The sequence below is a fragment of the Nothobranchius furzeri genome, chromosome 18 (genome assembly GCF_043380555.1).
Source record: "Nothobranchius furzeri strain GRZ-AD chromosome 18, NfurGRZ-RIMD1, whole genome shotgun sequence".
In the NCBI taxonomy this organism is placed as follows: domain Eukaryota; kingdom Metazoa; phylum Chordata; class Actinopteri; order Cyprinodontiformes; family Nothobranchiidae; genus Nothobranchius; species Nothobranchius furzeri.
Genome location: NC_091758.1, coordinates 20030052 through 20045254, shown reverse-complemented (window position 1 = coordinate 20045254; position 15203 = coordinate 20030052). Strand labels below are relative to the sequence as shown.

At 42.1% G+C, this 15203-nt stretch overlaps 1 protein-coding gene across 2 annotated transcripts; it reads right to left on the bottom strand.

Moving 5' to 3' along the window:
* Nucleotides 1-399: 399 nt before the first annotated feature.
* On the bottom strand, nucleotides 400-14443 carry gng2 (guanine nucleotide binding protein (G protein), gamma 2). Of its 2 annotated transcripts, none has more exons than XM_015969467.3 (4): nucleotides 14258-14443; nucleotides 5501-5577; nucleotides 2373-2491; nucleotides 400-1249 (listed from the first exon to the last, which is right to left on the bottom strand). In XM_015969467.3, the coding sequence occupies exons 3-4, from the start codon at nucleotides 2457-2459 to the stop codon at nucleotides 1121-1123; spliced, it is 216 nt and encodes a 71-aa protein (XP_015824953.1). In that variant the 5' UTR covers nucleotides 2460-2491; nucleotides 5501-5577; nucleotides 14258-14443; the 3' UTR covers nucleotides 400-1120. The 2 variants fall into 2 exon arrangements, with proteins under 2 accessions (XP_015824953.1, XP_015824952.1); XM_015969466.3 differs by having other exon boundaries at nucleotides 2373-2494; nucleotides 14258-14441.
* Nucleotides 14444-15203: the final 760 nt, after the last annotated feature.

Genomic DNA, 15203 nt, shown 5'->3' with positions numbered 1-15203 from the left:
ACTTCATGGTTCATTTTAGTATTAGTTGGCTCATCTTAAAGTTAGCTTGTTGTTAGCGATAGCTACAGCAGTCTGCTGCAGGGTTGTTTACGACAGCTGTAATTCCACTGAGGGCGGAGGAGCAGGAAACTGCTCACTGTTACTTTATTATCGGGTAAAGGTTAGAGGCTAGCGTTGACCTAACAATGCTAACAGTAAATTAAAAGCAAATACTTGGCTCAAAAAATCTTGAGCTACTTTTTCAAATACTAACAACTCAATGAGAAATGTATTCATCTACTTATGAACTTATTGTGTTTGACGCTTTTGCATCCAAACCAAAGCTAAGCTACAAATTAAAGGACAGAGAAAAGGCTGTTTGCTTGTTTCATGCAATAATTAATGATACAAACACAAATATCCAGAACTCACAGCACAGCACAGTTTACTTGCTATTCGCTTTGTACAAAGAATAGAAAGAAGGTTTTAGTCTGAAGGAGACAAACAGTATCACATTTGTTGGATAGATGTTCATACATTAAAAAGCGTTCACTAAACTGCAGGTTTAAAAAAGACAGCAAAAGCAAAAGAAAGCAGTTTATACGTACAATTAGAAAAAGATGTCTTGGTAAATCTGGAGCAAACGTGAAACAAACAATCAGGTTGGTGTGTTTTGGTTGATGTTCTACAGCACTTCACCCTCCCATTAACCATTTACTAGAACACCAAAAGTCCCCTTCCCTCCAAAAAAAAACCCCAACAACAACAAAATATGTTTTATTCTGTAAATTTGTACAAATGGTAACCTTAAAACTGGGTAGGTTGATTGGTTGTCCCATCACCCATCACATCTCTGGGTGAAAATCATCCTCACCATCATCCCTGTTGTGTCATCTAAAAGCACATATCCCTTCAACATTACCTCAAAAAGTTCTCATTGGTTACATGTTAACTCGGTGGTTTGGATCATTTATTTATTTATTTTTTTGGCACTCTGTAAGTGAGTGAGTGAACCAATAGCAGGGTGTCGGTGGGCGGGGCATAAAAGACCATACCCTCCTACTAGAAGATTTCTACATAGTTTGAACATCCATGTACAAAGTCCCACCCGAAGCACACAGCTGAAGGAACCCTGCTGAGTTTACAGGATGGAACAGAAGAACTTCTTCTCCCTGAACGGGTTCTCTGATGCTGGCACTGGTGATAACAGAGGGTCCTCTTTGGCATGGGCTTCGCAGTAAGACATCAGGTCTGCTGCTGCTTTAGACACCTGCAATCAGACAGATGCAGAAAATATTCTCACAGGTTAGAGACTGCTGACACCTCACTGTGCTGCAGTAAAAATGTTCTTTTTTTAAAGCATTTATCAACCCCTTTAATGCCCAATGATTCATATTTGCTCCACATATTTCTAAGTTTGCTGGACCTCTTTCAGATTAACTGCTTAAACTCTAAAATGCACTGAGCAAAACTAAAAAAATGACTAAATTAAAACAAATCCAAAAAAATATTTACTTTTAAGTCGTGGTTTACGTGTTTATTCAATACATTTGCAGTTTTTTCCAGTGAAAATCAATGTCTTATGAGTCATTTAAAAATAAAAAAGCAACAATTCTCCTTTTCTGAGATGCAGAGGTAGGCTGAAAACAGCAGGACTGCTCATTATTATTAATGATATGCACACACCTCGCTTTTGATTGGCTAACAGAATGCGTTCTGCCATGTTGCAAAGTCACTATCTAAGAGACTCTGCGCTCTCTCCTTGCTGCAAAAATTATTTTTTAAAAGCCTTCCTGTGTGTGGGCGTGGGTCAATATGGGCAGAGCCATAAATGCTAATTCACAGTGCGACATAGAAATGTGAGTATTTTCAAATCCCAGCGTTTGCTGTCTAACTTCTATCAGAAGCTAATGTAGGAGACTATCTTAATGTTCAGCCTGCATGAAAAACTCAGTGTGACTGATTATAATCAGAAATAATCATTAAAAAATGTTTCTCAGTCAACCACACCTTTTAAAATGTATTCTATTATTTTTATTGTGATTACCTTAAATTATATTTGAAACTTCATTATTTAAAATTAATACAAAACATGCGAAATGCATACTTTCATTGCTTTTTTAAATTCTTTATGTGGAAGATAAAGGGATTAGTTCAGCAAACTTCTACTCTATTGAATTCTGTGCTAGTCTTCTGCCTCCTGGTGGAAGATCTAAGAGCTGCAGGAGATAATTGCCAATTATATTATTCCAAACTGTTGCATTATTGTAAATAAAATAAAATCTTCAAACTAGACAAAGAAAAGAATAAAAAATGGCTGAGTTTAGCAAGCTTTGCATCCTTTTACCAGAATGAAAGAAGGAGCACTAGAGACAACAGGAAGTCCTGCTCACCTTTATCCTGTCAATGTTGGCCTCCATCTTCAGCTGCTCCACCAGCTTCCTGGCCTGTGCAATGCTGGCCGTGTTGTTGCTCGCCATGGCCGCTCTGAGTTGGTCCGGGTCCGCTCGGCCTGCTGGGAGGAGATGCAGACTTAAATATCAGAGACATTTAGGTTCACTGGTGAACTCTACAGGCATGTGGTGCTGGTGACAGATAGCCTGTTTATTATCACAGGCCTGTGCGAGCGCACACACACACACACACACACACACACACACACACACACACACACACACACACACACACACACACACACACACACACACACACACACACACACACACATTATTTATGGTGTCAGTTGCTAGGCAGCTGCTGACAGTGAGGAGGAGGTGGACAATGTGGGTGGAGAAAGAGGGGGTGGCGCTTTGTCCAACACTGTATTTAAGACAGATAAAGAATAAGAAGTGTTGAAGCTTTTCAAAATAAAAGTTTCTATTATGGAGTGTTTTCTCAGTGAAGGATAATGGTATGATGATTTAGCTGCTTTGGGAATAAGGCATGCTCTGTTTGCACACCGCCGGTTATTATTCTGCAGTTTTAATTTCCTAATCAAAGCAAAGGTGAACACCGGTATCGGGAGTAGAAGCCACTCTTCCCCTTGACACTAGCTACAGAGCTGCACAAACAACATCCCACTCTGCAGGAGCTGGGGGGTGGGGGGGGGGGGGGGGGGGGGGAGCTTAGCTTTTAATTAAGGGTGCCATGAGGTCAAAGGTCAAGTCATTTTTCAGTTGGCTGATGGTCGTTTATTGAACTTTTTTATATGAAAGACTGATTAGTTCTTATTTGTGGGACAAATGTTGAATAAAATGGAAAAATAAATCTGTTGTTTTCATGGGGGTGCAATGACTAGTCCAAGGGGAGCTATAGCGCCCCCTGATGTTTATTATGACTTTTTCTCTACGTTTTAAGTGTGCTTCTGCAAAAGAGTTATAGGCCAAATAATTACCATCTCACGTTTATGAGCATAAATATCCTCACCAACAACAAAGTGCTGCACATCTGGTGCACCCAGAGGCCAAGACTAGCAAGGATGGCTGAATATTTCTGTTTAATAACCATGTTCATAAAAATACAAATTGGCCGAGTTGCTTTTGTTAAGCATCTCATGAGCAGTTCCTCTAAACGGAGGTCATTCTGGGAAGTTTTACACTTCAAATTGATGGAAATATCCCTTTGAGTGCCCTGGGATGCTCCCCTCTTTGATCAGCTGGAACAGCATCCTCCTCGGTGTGAGATCAATCATCCCTGCTACCGTGTGTGTGTGTGTGTGTGTGTGTGTGTGTGTGTGTGTGTGTGTGTGTGTGTGTGTGTGTGTGTGTGTGTGTGTGTGTGTGTGTGTGTGTGTGTGTGTGTGTGTGTGTGTGCTATTGGGTGGGCAACAGTGTGGGATCAGTGCTGATCTCAGTCAGAAGTAAATAATGCACATCAATGCTCCACTGGAGAACATCTGCTTACCGGGTCATGGAGCAGCTCCAGGAACTAAAAGCTCAGCGCCAGGTCACGGGTCACACACGATCATGATAGAACAGATTTGTTGTCCTTGACCTCGAGGCGCCATCGTCTGACTCAACGCTTCACTCTGGTTTGATGCAACGATCTACAATAACTGTCTAGTTTTCATTTTCAGTCTGACCCAGCCGGATCGTCTCTGTGAGACATCAGAAAAGACCCAAAGACATTTTGAAGTGGATTTGTAAGCATAGGCTGCAGCAGGATCTCAGTGGAACGTAAACACTTGGCTCTGCTGAGGGGTTCTGCTCGTCCTCAATGTGATGCTGAGAACGCCACCTTGTAGGGACATGGCCACATCATTATTTTGAATCATTTAAAAAGAAAAGATTCTTACGCCAAACAGATCTAGAGCAGAAGTTAGCTCTGGATGGTTTCTCACATCAAGGTCAAAACATTGTTTCAACGCTCTGGGGAAACATCTAAACAGGCCGCGGCGTCTTCTGACTGTTGATGGGTTTGACGTCAGTCCTTAAGGTTTCTGGGAAGTCTTCATCTTTTATTTGGAAAGGAGGAATCTGAGATGAAGGATGTGTCCATGAAGATTTAAAGTTAGCTAAATGTTTACAGACATGTTAGTGTTAACTCTTGTTTCTAGAGGTGTTTGAACATCTACTATGCGCTCCAGAAAAATGTCAAGAGACACAATAAAACTTTTGCACTTTTAATGACCCAGACCTTTTCTAGCAGAGCATGCCACTAAACCTCAGATGTTTGAATTCCATCAGCGTTTCCAGGTGTTTCAAACGAAAAGTGGCTCATCCCCTTCTCAAAAAACGTAGGTGAAACATTAAAAATGTCGTCATCGTGTGAAGGCGAGACACTTTTGTGATGCTGCGGGTTTTCCCTACAGTTTTTTATTGTGAGGTAAGATGTGCATTTGCAAAAGGAGCACCTAAATGTGGGCGTAACGCTGCCAACAAAGTGCTCACTAATCCCCTGTAATGTTTTTCTGTTGCTATTCATTCTTGCTCTGAGTAGCTGGGTGGATTCAATGATTTAACGGCCCCACAATAATTAGAAATATCCATTTTACACTTTTTTTTTTTTTAGCTTTTCAACTCCCAGGGGCCTCAGCAGCATGTAGAAGATCCATACGCAGCCACAACAGCAGCCTTATTAGCTTAGCTCCTCCTCCTCCTCCTGCTGGTCACATGTCGCTGTGGAATGACATCCTATTTTGGCAGAGTTTTGCAGCATTACCAAAGCCCTTATCTGTGTTGCTCAGTCCCATAACTGCATGTTTCAGTTGAGCTTTGTGGCACAGGTGACTAATCCTGCTCTCAAAAATAGATATTATAATTATTACAACAAAAAATAGTCAACCAAACCCAAACTGAAACAATTTCTGTCTTTTGTTGGTGGTATTACTTCATATTTTTGGGATATTTATGGTTTCAATACAGATGCAGAGGCCAGACCTTAATCCCGTAATGATACACGCTGAGAGAAGATCAGGGAGATGTTTGGTAAGGCCGAACCAGACTACAAACTGATTTTCTGAATTGCTGGTTCAGTTGAGTCATCTTGAGAACAACTGCATGGTTCGCCCCCTCTGTCTTACCTTGTCTACTTGATCCCCCGCTCTCTGCCCTGGTGTCAGCCTGAAGTTCAGTCAGCAGCTCTTGTGCACTACGCTCCCTGTAATTAGGAAGACGTGAAGAGAGGTCAAAGTGGCTGCGAACCAGAGCTCTGCACACATTCAGTTCTGCATTCCAGTAACGGTGAGGTGTGTGGGGATAGCCTGAGACCTCTGATCGCCACGCTAGAATGTCACGATTCAAAAAACACACAGAGGGAGAAACAAAATGCCACAATGGGGAGATGCTGTCAAGCACAAGAGATAACTTATAAGTTATTCAGCCTCAGTGCCAGACCATTTCTCCAGTGAACTACTCTGTTAGCATAGACCCTAGCTGTAGTTTATACAGTCGATAGCTGACCCTAACTTTCTCTTCATCAACCCTCATCTCCGTGACCCATCAGTTATCCAGATTCATTCTTAATGCATCTGTGGCTCTTGTCTCTGATAAATGGGCCTTTTACCCTGCATGAACTGATCTGCTGAGGAAGGGAATTCCACCCGTCGTAACTCATGGCAACGCTAAAGCAACATTACAGCGAGGCAGCCATTAACAAATCCTCACCCCTGAGACAAAGTATTCAAGCAATGCTGCGAATGAAATAAAAGCACATAAAGGAGAGCTGGAGATCTGAGAGTAGAGCGCTGTCATCACTCTACCTTTATTCTTCATGGATGCTCTTAGTTCTTCCTGTGTAGTGAGATGTTCAGATGCTGAGCTTGATGGGTGATGGGAAGTTTATCGTTTAATACTACAAACTACTACTTTTTTATATTTACTCATTTTTGGGGTTTATTTAGTCAGCCACCAGTTGTGCAAGTTGTCCCAAAGATGAGAGAGGCCTGTAATTTTCATCATAGCGATGCATTAACCATGAGAGACAAAATGAGAAAAACAGATCCATAAAATCACATTGGCTGATTTTTAAAGAATTTATTTGCAAATTATGGTGGAAAATAAGTATTTGGTCATTAACAAAAGTCCATCTCAATACTTTGTTATAAACGCTTTGTTGGCAATGACAGAGGTCAATGTTTCCACACACTGTTTTTGGTATTTTGGCCCATTCCTCCATGCAGATCTCCTCTAGAGCAATGATGTTTTGGGGCTGTCACTGGGCAACACAGACTTTAGACTCTCTCCACAGATTTTCTATGTGGTTGAGATCTGGAGACTGGCTAGGCCACTTCAGGACCTTGAAATGCTTCTTATGAAGCCACTCCTTCGTTACCCGGGTGGTGTGTTTGGGATCATTGTCATGCTCTTCAACACCCTTGCTGATGGAAGGAGTTTATCACTCAAAATTTGATGATACATGGCCCCATTCATTCTTTACTTTACATGGATCCGTCATCTTGTTCCCTTTGCAGAAAACCAGCCCTAAAGCATGATGTTTCCACCCCCATGCTTTACAGTAGGTATGGTGTTCTTTAGATGCAACTCAGCATTCTTTCTCCTCCCAACACAACAAGTAGAGAATTTACCAAAAGTTCTGTTTTGGTTTAATCTGACCATGTGACATCCTCCCAATCCACTTCTAGGTCACCCAGATGCTCTCTAGCAACCTTCAGACTGCACATGTCCTGTCTTAAGCAGGGGGGCACGTCTGCCACTGCAGGATTTGGGTCCTTGGCGTTGTGACTTGTAACTTTGGTCCCAGCTCTCTGCAGGTCATTCACGAGGTCCACTAATGTAGTTCTAGGATTGTAGCTCATCGTTCTTGTGATCATTTTGACCCCACGGGGTGAAATCTTGTGTGGAGCCCCTTACTGAGGGAGATTATCAGTGGTCTTGTATGTCTTCCAGTTTCTATAAATTGCTCCCACAGTTGGTTTCTTCACACCAAGCTGCTTTTATATGGCAGGTTTACAATTTTGTTTCTAGTGTCCTTTGACAGCTCTTCGGTCTGGTAGCTGGAGCATTTAGTTATAATCAGGGGTGTGTCTAGATCTTTTAAAATGGAGAGGCCCTGGTGGGGCACTTTGTGCATGGGTGGCAACAATGGTTATGCTTTTTTGGAGTTAGGAGTGTGACTGTTTTGGGTTTAGGACAGGTGTCTTTTATAGTGATAACGAGTTCCAACAGGGGCCATAATACAGGTAACGAGTGCAGGACAGAGGAGCTTCTTACAGAAGAAGTTACAGGTCTGTGAGAGACAGAAATATAGCTTGTTTGTAGGAGACCAGATATTTTTCCCACCATTATTTGCAAACACATTCTTTAAAAACCAGACAATGTGATTTTCTGGATTTTTTGTTGAGGTATACATATGATGATAATTACAGGCCTCTCTCATCTTTGTAAGTGGGAGAACTAGCACAATTGGAGGCTGACTAAATACTTTTGCACCACTGTATATCATATCTGATTACAGACGACTCCAGATGACAAACGCTGACAGTCACGTGACCTGTGACTTGTGGCCGAGTCAAGTTTTATTTGCTCAGATCATTTTCAAACCGAACACATCCTGTTCACGGCGCATTATCTTGCATTTACATCTGCTTTTCTAACATCAGTGAGCAACAGTCTGCTGTCTTCTCTCATCTCAAACCGTTGAATCTTTGCAGATTTCTCCATCCATCCAACCAAAACTAAAACAGACACAAGAGGTGGATTATTTCAGAGATATGAAACTACAGATTAAAGGGTTGACTTCATGGGGATTATTTCATCCGCATATCAGTTTAGAAGACTGCAAAATTACATTTATTTTCTTGTCATCATATTTAATTTGTAGCATGTAGCAAGTTCTGAGGAGGAAAGTTTAAACAAGAAATAAAGGGAGTTTATTTTTATTCCTAAGCTTTGGTAAAACATTTCCTGGACTGAAGCCAGGAAAGCATCCAGAGCGGAGCTTAAATGAGAGGAAAATCCATTTGTGTCCTGTGTTCATGCCTTCTGCTTCCCTTCCTCCCCCAGAGCAAACAGGTGTTCATCGAAGGCCCCGTCCTGCTGTGGACACCACTGAATCGTTCTGATCCCCTCCACCATTTGGGCTGTTTGTGATCCTTTTCCTCTGGGTTTTGGGGCTCCATGTTCGTCACAAGGCTGAATCATGCTGTTGCTGACTCAGAGGGTGATTAAGCACCACAAGAAATATCCTGGAGAGGAAAATATAATTCCTGGCCTGTCGGGAGTGACGATCCATCATGTACTCCCACGCACGCTGTGATTCTCGGCTTAAATTTCCCTCCACTCGTTCTCTCTTCAGAGCACAGCTTTTTACCTTGTATTCACACCATATGGAGTGACACTACGGCAGGCAGGCAGGGAGCGTTCTGTCCTCTGTGACGCTCAGGGTGTGAAATCAGAGCGTGGTAATTAAAAATGTGTCTCTAGCTGAGCCATCTGGACCCCGGAGAACAAGTGACTAACCTGCAAAGGTCTGAAGGGACGGCAAGATGGCAAAAAAGGCAGGAGGCGACTTTTCGTCTCAAAGCCACAAATAACAGCAGTGATGCATGCAAATCACTCAGAAGCAGAGTCATCCGAATGCTCTCGGTGACCGTGTGACCGAGTGACTGAACCATCCTGTCATGGGACAACTCTGCAATGTCAGTGGGAAACTGTAGAGGCAGCGAGTGGTACTCTGGTCTAAAGGCAGATTCAACAGATCTGGATGCCGATGAGCAACTATAAACTGAAGGAGATGTTCCAAGGTGGCTTTCCCAGTGGTTTCAGCCAGGAGAAGTAACATGAAACTGACCTCCAGAGTTATTATTGAGCTAAATCAAGACGACATTGACTATTGGATGTAATACAGCACGGGCTCCCGCCCTTGAACACGAGGAAAGTCCGACCTTCCCTATGCCGAGAGAGAGAGAGAGAGAGAGAGAGAGAGAGGTCGGGCTGTGATGTGTGGAGGTGAGCATCTACACAAGTTTTATTCAGACCTGGACATGAAACCTGGTCTCTAATTAAGCATCTGTACATTTATGAGTTACAATCCAAAGGGTACAAAGAAGGAAACGTGACCTAGTAACAATTTTACAGAGTAATTGAGGCCTAAAGTACCGGGAGAGCTGATTACAGAATGCTGAACTGTTGAGTGTGTCAGAGAGAATCAGAAAAGTGTTTGTTACAAAGCCTGTTCATCAAATCTGGGCTTTCTTTCTTTAGTCTGGCTTGACTGAGCCTAAAACTCCACTAACAGTTATTTGATGCGTCTTTTTCTGAAAACTCACCAGAATAAATCTCGTCCAGCTGGTGAGATTTCATTCATAAAAAACTGATTTAGTGAAACTGTTTTATCTACTGGTATCCATGCCATTTAGCCTGGATACTGAGCTTAACCAGCTGACCCTCGCTGGTTCTGTGAGTTACAACCAGAACATCATTTATATGCTCCCACACACCAAGGCAAACATGGCTAAGTTAGCCAGCTGCTACTGGAAAACAACACAGAAGTCTAAAAATGCACAAAAGCACAGAAAATGTAGTAAAATCATTCAACTTTAATCAAAGAATCAGCGTAATTTAACTGTTTCAGGAACAGGGTACCTACCAAACTCTAAAAGATGGTCTTTACCCAACAGGAAGTCAGCCATTTTGGATCATCATTTTCCATCAAATAACCTATGGGACATGTTGACATTTTGGATAATATAAAGAACCTTTCAGTACAAACGTCTTAGTTTGAACATGCAGAACTAGACTCATGAACCCAGGAAGTGGGCGACCTGGAGGCTGAGCGAATCGTGGATCAGACATCTTTAAAAGGATGTTTCACTTCCTGACACACAAGAGTCCACTAAGTAAACAAACTTAGATGTGTAAATTAAACTTGTAATATGTTTTATTTAAATATTTTAGTTGCAATGGCAGAATTTATGAGGACAAGCAGGATGACTGCAGTTTTGGCAGATCGGGTGATAAAGCTAAGTTATACAAATCTGACTTTTACATTTATTTGATAGAAAGTTATTATTTTCAAAAATGTGAGCATAAAAGTCATAATTAGCACTGTAAAAATCATCACAACACAATAAAAGTCAAAATCATGATATTCAAAGGTTTAAATATGCAACAAAAATCCAGATTTGTAAGATTGGTCATTGATTGTGAGTAAAAGGTCATCCTTTAAAAAGTGAAACTCAGCATTCTGAGATAACACAAATCATAAATACTTATCAAAAATAGCTGTTGTTCATTATGAGCTGCAAGTTTATATTTAAAAGATTCTAATGAACTTTTATGATTCTGACTTTCACAACCAGATAGGAGCTTTTAATTACAACAGAATTAAATATGAAAAAAATAAATCAAGCTAATTGAACAGGAGCGAAAAAGATGTAATTGCAAGGTCAAAAGTTACAATTTTGACATTTTATGTGTTCATTATTCATTTTTATGCACAATGGAACAACGTTTTTGTATTTCCCCCCAAAAAACATCTCAAATTAAAGTTCCTGTGAGATTAATTTCATTTTATTTTTTGTGATATAATGTAGAAGAAAGTCTTTACTATGAAGTCAGTCTGGTTTCTGCCTTGCGCCGTTAGACCACCACCTCCCTCGAACCTTTGATTATCTCGGACATCTGTGTCACCCCCAGCAAGCCCTGCCATCTTGCAGACTGTGGTGCATTCATGCATGTGCATTTATACACGTGTGTGCTGTAGGTTAATCTTAGCCCCAGAGAGGCGCGGGGGGATGCAGTGGCCCAGGAAATGATGCATCCCCTCAGGAGTCATGGAGGCAGCAGGGTGGAGGATTAATGCTCCAGGGAGCACAAATGTGGCCCGTTATGTTTATTAAATCAAACAAACGGAGCCTGGTGTGTTGCTTTCTTGTTGGATTACAGCAGCAGTGTGGGGTTTAGGCCTTATTCTTAAGAGTTTGCAGCGTTTAAAGCCTTTGATACCGATGTTGCGTAACAGCAGCGTGGTTAGTGGGGTAGAAACAACACAGGTCACACCACAGCAGCAGATAAAAGGAAAAACACGGCTTTTGTGTGACCGTGGTGCATTTTATACATACAAAAATATGCATAAAGCTACAGCCTAGAGGCTCTTTTACGCAATGTCAGGAATGCAGAACTGCATGTAGAAAAGTGAGCATGTCCTGTTTACAGCGTGGGGTGACAGCAGGAATGACCAGTCGCACGTCAAAAGATGAGCTTATGGACGCTTCTGATGAGAAACAGGCTTCAACACAAGCGGTTGTTCTCTGCTTGGTCCTAGTGCTCACCCAGAGTCTATTTAATATAACGTAACGTTGTTATTGGACGGTGAAAAGTGCAGGGGACAAAAATTTACTTGGGAAAAAAGTGTGTGTGTGTGTGTGTGTGGGGGGGGGGGGGGGGGGGGGGGGCATGTCCCCCCGTCCCCCAAAGCTACATCCATGGTGGAGAAATGATTACCACCCACCAGCTGGTGTTATTTGGCTGTTTCAGTCACCTCTGAAAGTATCCACGTTATTTTTTATCTGTAAATGCAGGTTTAAAGTTGGATTTCCTGTCCTTTGTGTCACAGATGCTATTTTTAGCATCTTTTGTGGTTATTAAGTCTCCTCGGAGACCTAGACGTGAATGTTCCCCTGGAATCAATCAGCAGCTAACAACTGGGCCGTTCCCTAGGGCTGTGGAGCTTCTACAAACATCCAGGGTTGTTTAAATGTTGCAGCGAGAGCCGGAGAGCTGCTTGGACAGTTTCAGACCACAACTGCCTCTGACTGTGTGTGTGTGTGTGTGTGTTTGCATGCACTATGTTAAACGGTTAAGATTGCTGGTTATTCCACGTTTTCTGGGTCAGCATGCACACTACTGCAACATGTGTGAATGAGCTACAGTTCATTTCTAGACCGTGTTACTTCAGAGGGACTGGTGGCCATGGGGATTATTTAGTAAGCTTACTGTTTGAGCACAGATTCAGATTTACAGTCTGAATGTGAGCTAATCATCAGACTGGCACCTCAGTCGGATTTAAAGAAACATTTCAGATGTTTTAAAAATCTGTCTCTATTGGGAAGTTACAAGCACGCCTTTAGCTCTGATCTGACTGATGAGCTAAAGGCTAGTTGAAAGTTGATTGCTGCCATCTTAAAATGAGCCTAGTTGGAAAAATTCAAGTCTCATCGATAGATAGCTAGATCCAGATATGTCCAGATTTAAATAATAAATAAATTTTCTGAAAGTGTTATTTCTTTTTTCCTTTCATTTTAAATCAGATCATCGATAATGAAACATAGTCCTCTGTTTGTTCTTAGGGCTGGAGATAGATGCCCTTATTATATCTTCGTATGTAAAGCAGGAGTGTCCGAACATTTCCAAACAATAGCCATAATACTCGAGTGCAGCAACAAGAAAAGAAAACAAAGACAATTTGTTTCTTGTGTTTTTGTCTTTGATCAAATATGGAACAAAACATGTCTGCACCAACCAGCTGGTTTGGGGACTACATAAGACCGTTCTTAATTTGCAGCCGAGGGCCACAAACGGCCCTTGGGCCACACTTTGGATCACCTATACAGGTGTTGCTTTAATGCGTTAGAAAATGAAGCATCTCGTTCTGCAGACAGCTTTTAACGTAAAATATTCTTTCTTCAGCTGACGAGTTTCCGTTTGGAAAAGTTAGCAGAAATGAGGCTAACGTCAGCTCAATTCCTCTCTAATCACATCAAGGAGTTAATCAAAAGCCAACATCAAGTCATTTGAACGTTTAGCATTAAATGTGTAATTTATCTGCAGCACACCTCTTCTCCGCAGCTCTTTCATCATCTATAATCAATATTTTTGACATATGGCCTTCAGGTTGTTGACATTACATCTTTTGGTGCATCCGTCCTGCAGGATGTGAACAGTTTTCACCAAGCAGAGGCTGTTCTGGACACTAAGATAGTATTTATGACTTTGACACAGAAACACAATTCAAAACGGCGACTTGTGGAGGCCTTGGAACAGTTCCACCCAGCTGGATGGGAGCTCTTGCGTAATTCTGACTTTCAGCGTGCGTTTGTAATCAGGATATGTACCTCAGCCACACACACACACACACACACACACACACACACACACACACACACACACACACACACACACACACACACACACACAGGACTGAATGCCTGATTGTGAGCTGTGCTTGACGATGTCTTCAAGTGATGAGCAGAGAGTGGGACAAACAGCAGATCTGTATTTGTTTGCTTGTTTCTGGTGATTGAATGCTGTTGTCATACAGTATCTGTGTACCATGAAAACACAAGCCACCTCCTTATCTTCCTCCTCCTCCTCCTCCTCCTCCTCTCCTAGCCATCTGCCTGACACAACCACTACACGAAGCTTGCTCGTGGCCGACTGTTTTCTCCTCACAGAACCAAAAACGGACAAAAATCAATATTTTCTTTTCATATATCTGTTTCATCCCCTCTGAATTTGCTAACATCTCCTGAAACAGATGCTCCTAATTCCTCCGGCTCTACGCTGTTAGATTTGAGGAGAAACAGGGAGGAAAAAGAAAAAAGGAAGGAAGGGACTCCATTCTAGATTGTAAAGAAAAGAAGGGATCAGTGGATTTGAGCCCAGATCACCTAAAGCTGGGAGGTTTCTGGTGATGTTTGAGGGAGGAGGGGATTCCATGATGTAAAGCAGCCAGCAGCATCAGTCCTCACCCCTCGAGCATGAAAAAAACCCTCATCCACTTGAACACACCCTGTTTTGGATGTGATTAACCCGGATCCCACCAAAACACTACACAAACTCAGTCTGCTGCCAGAGAAAAGAGATTTAAAAGAGCCTACCTTTATGAGGATCCTTTGTTTGTGAAGCCACACACATCCAGTGCTGTGGGATCCATGCGCTCGCCCCTTTTCCTGATCTCCCTCCGTCACACACATACACTCAGTCAACGAGGCAGAGCAGATCACATCCACACACACTCCTCTGTCTGTGTGCCTTTCTCTATCTACTCACTGCCTCCCTCCTCACTGCTGCTGAGTCTCCACCCTTCAGCCAAGACACTACACTCCTCCTCCTCCCTCTTTGTTTCTTCTCTTTTCTGCTATAACGACACGTTCGTTCCCTCGGAGGTCCACAGGAAGGGCTCCAACTGTCAATCTGAGCAGCCACAGTGAACAAACTCCTACCAGCTGGTCATTTTTGCTTTTCCTTTTTCTGTTTTGAATTCATAACTTAAAAAAAAACGTGGGTTGAGAACCTCAACACGACATCCTGTGTTGCACTTGTGCCATGCAAGAGAGGAAGCTTTGAATCTGCACGTTGTGGCCGTAGCCATCAGAGATCAAAACAGACAGAAACTGGAGCAAGACGCACAAACATGCAGCTTGTTTGTATCTGGGGTTTGCAGGATGCGCTCGGATCAACAGAATCAAGTGCCGTGGGCTGGCTGTGCACCCAGGAGCTTAAGAACCTTTCTGTTCTGGGTTTAGAAAGAACTGGTAAAAGAGAAATTATTTTCATCTTCTTCCTGCTGGGGAACATTACATGATTCATAGTTAGTCAAGCCTTAGAGGGTACATCAGTTCAAATTGTACCCTTATTTTTGACTGTGTGGTATTTTTAATTACATGAAACTTGAGCCTTTTCTGTGTCTTTAATGCAAATTAAATGAGTCACTGAGTGGATTTTAATAAAAATATCAACAACCTAACTATTATGGATGTTCACTTACAGATGAAACTTGAAAAATCTGAATATGGTGCACAAGTTCATTTACGTCACTAACTC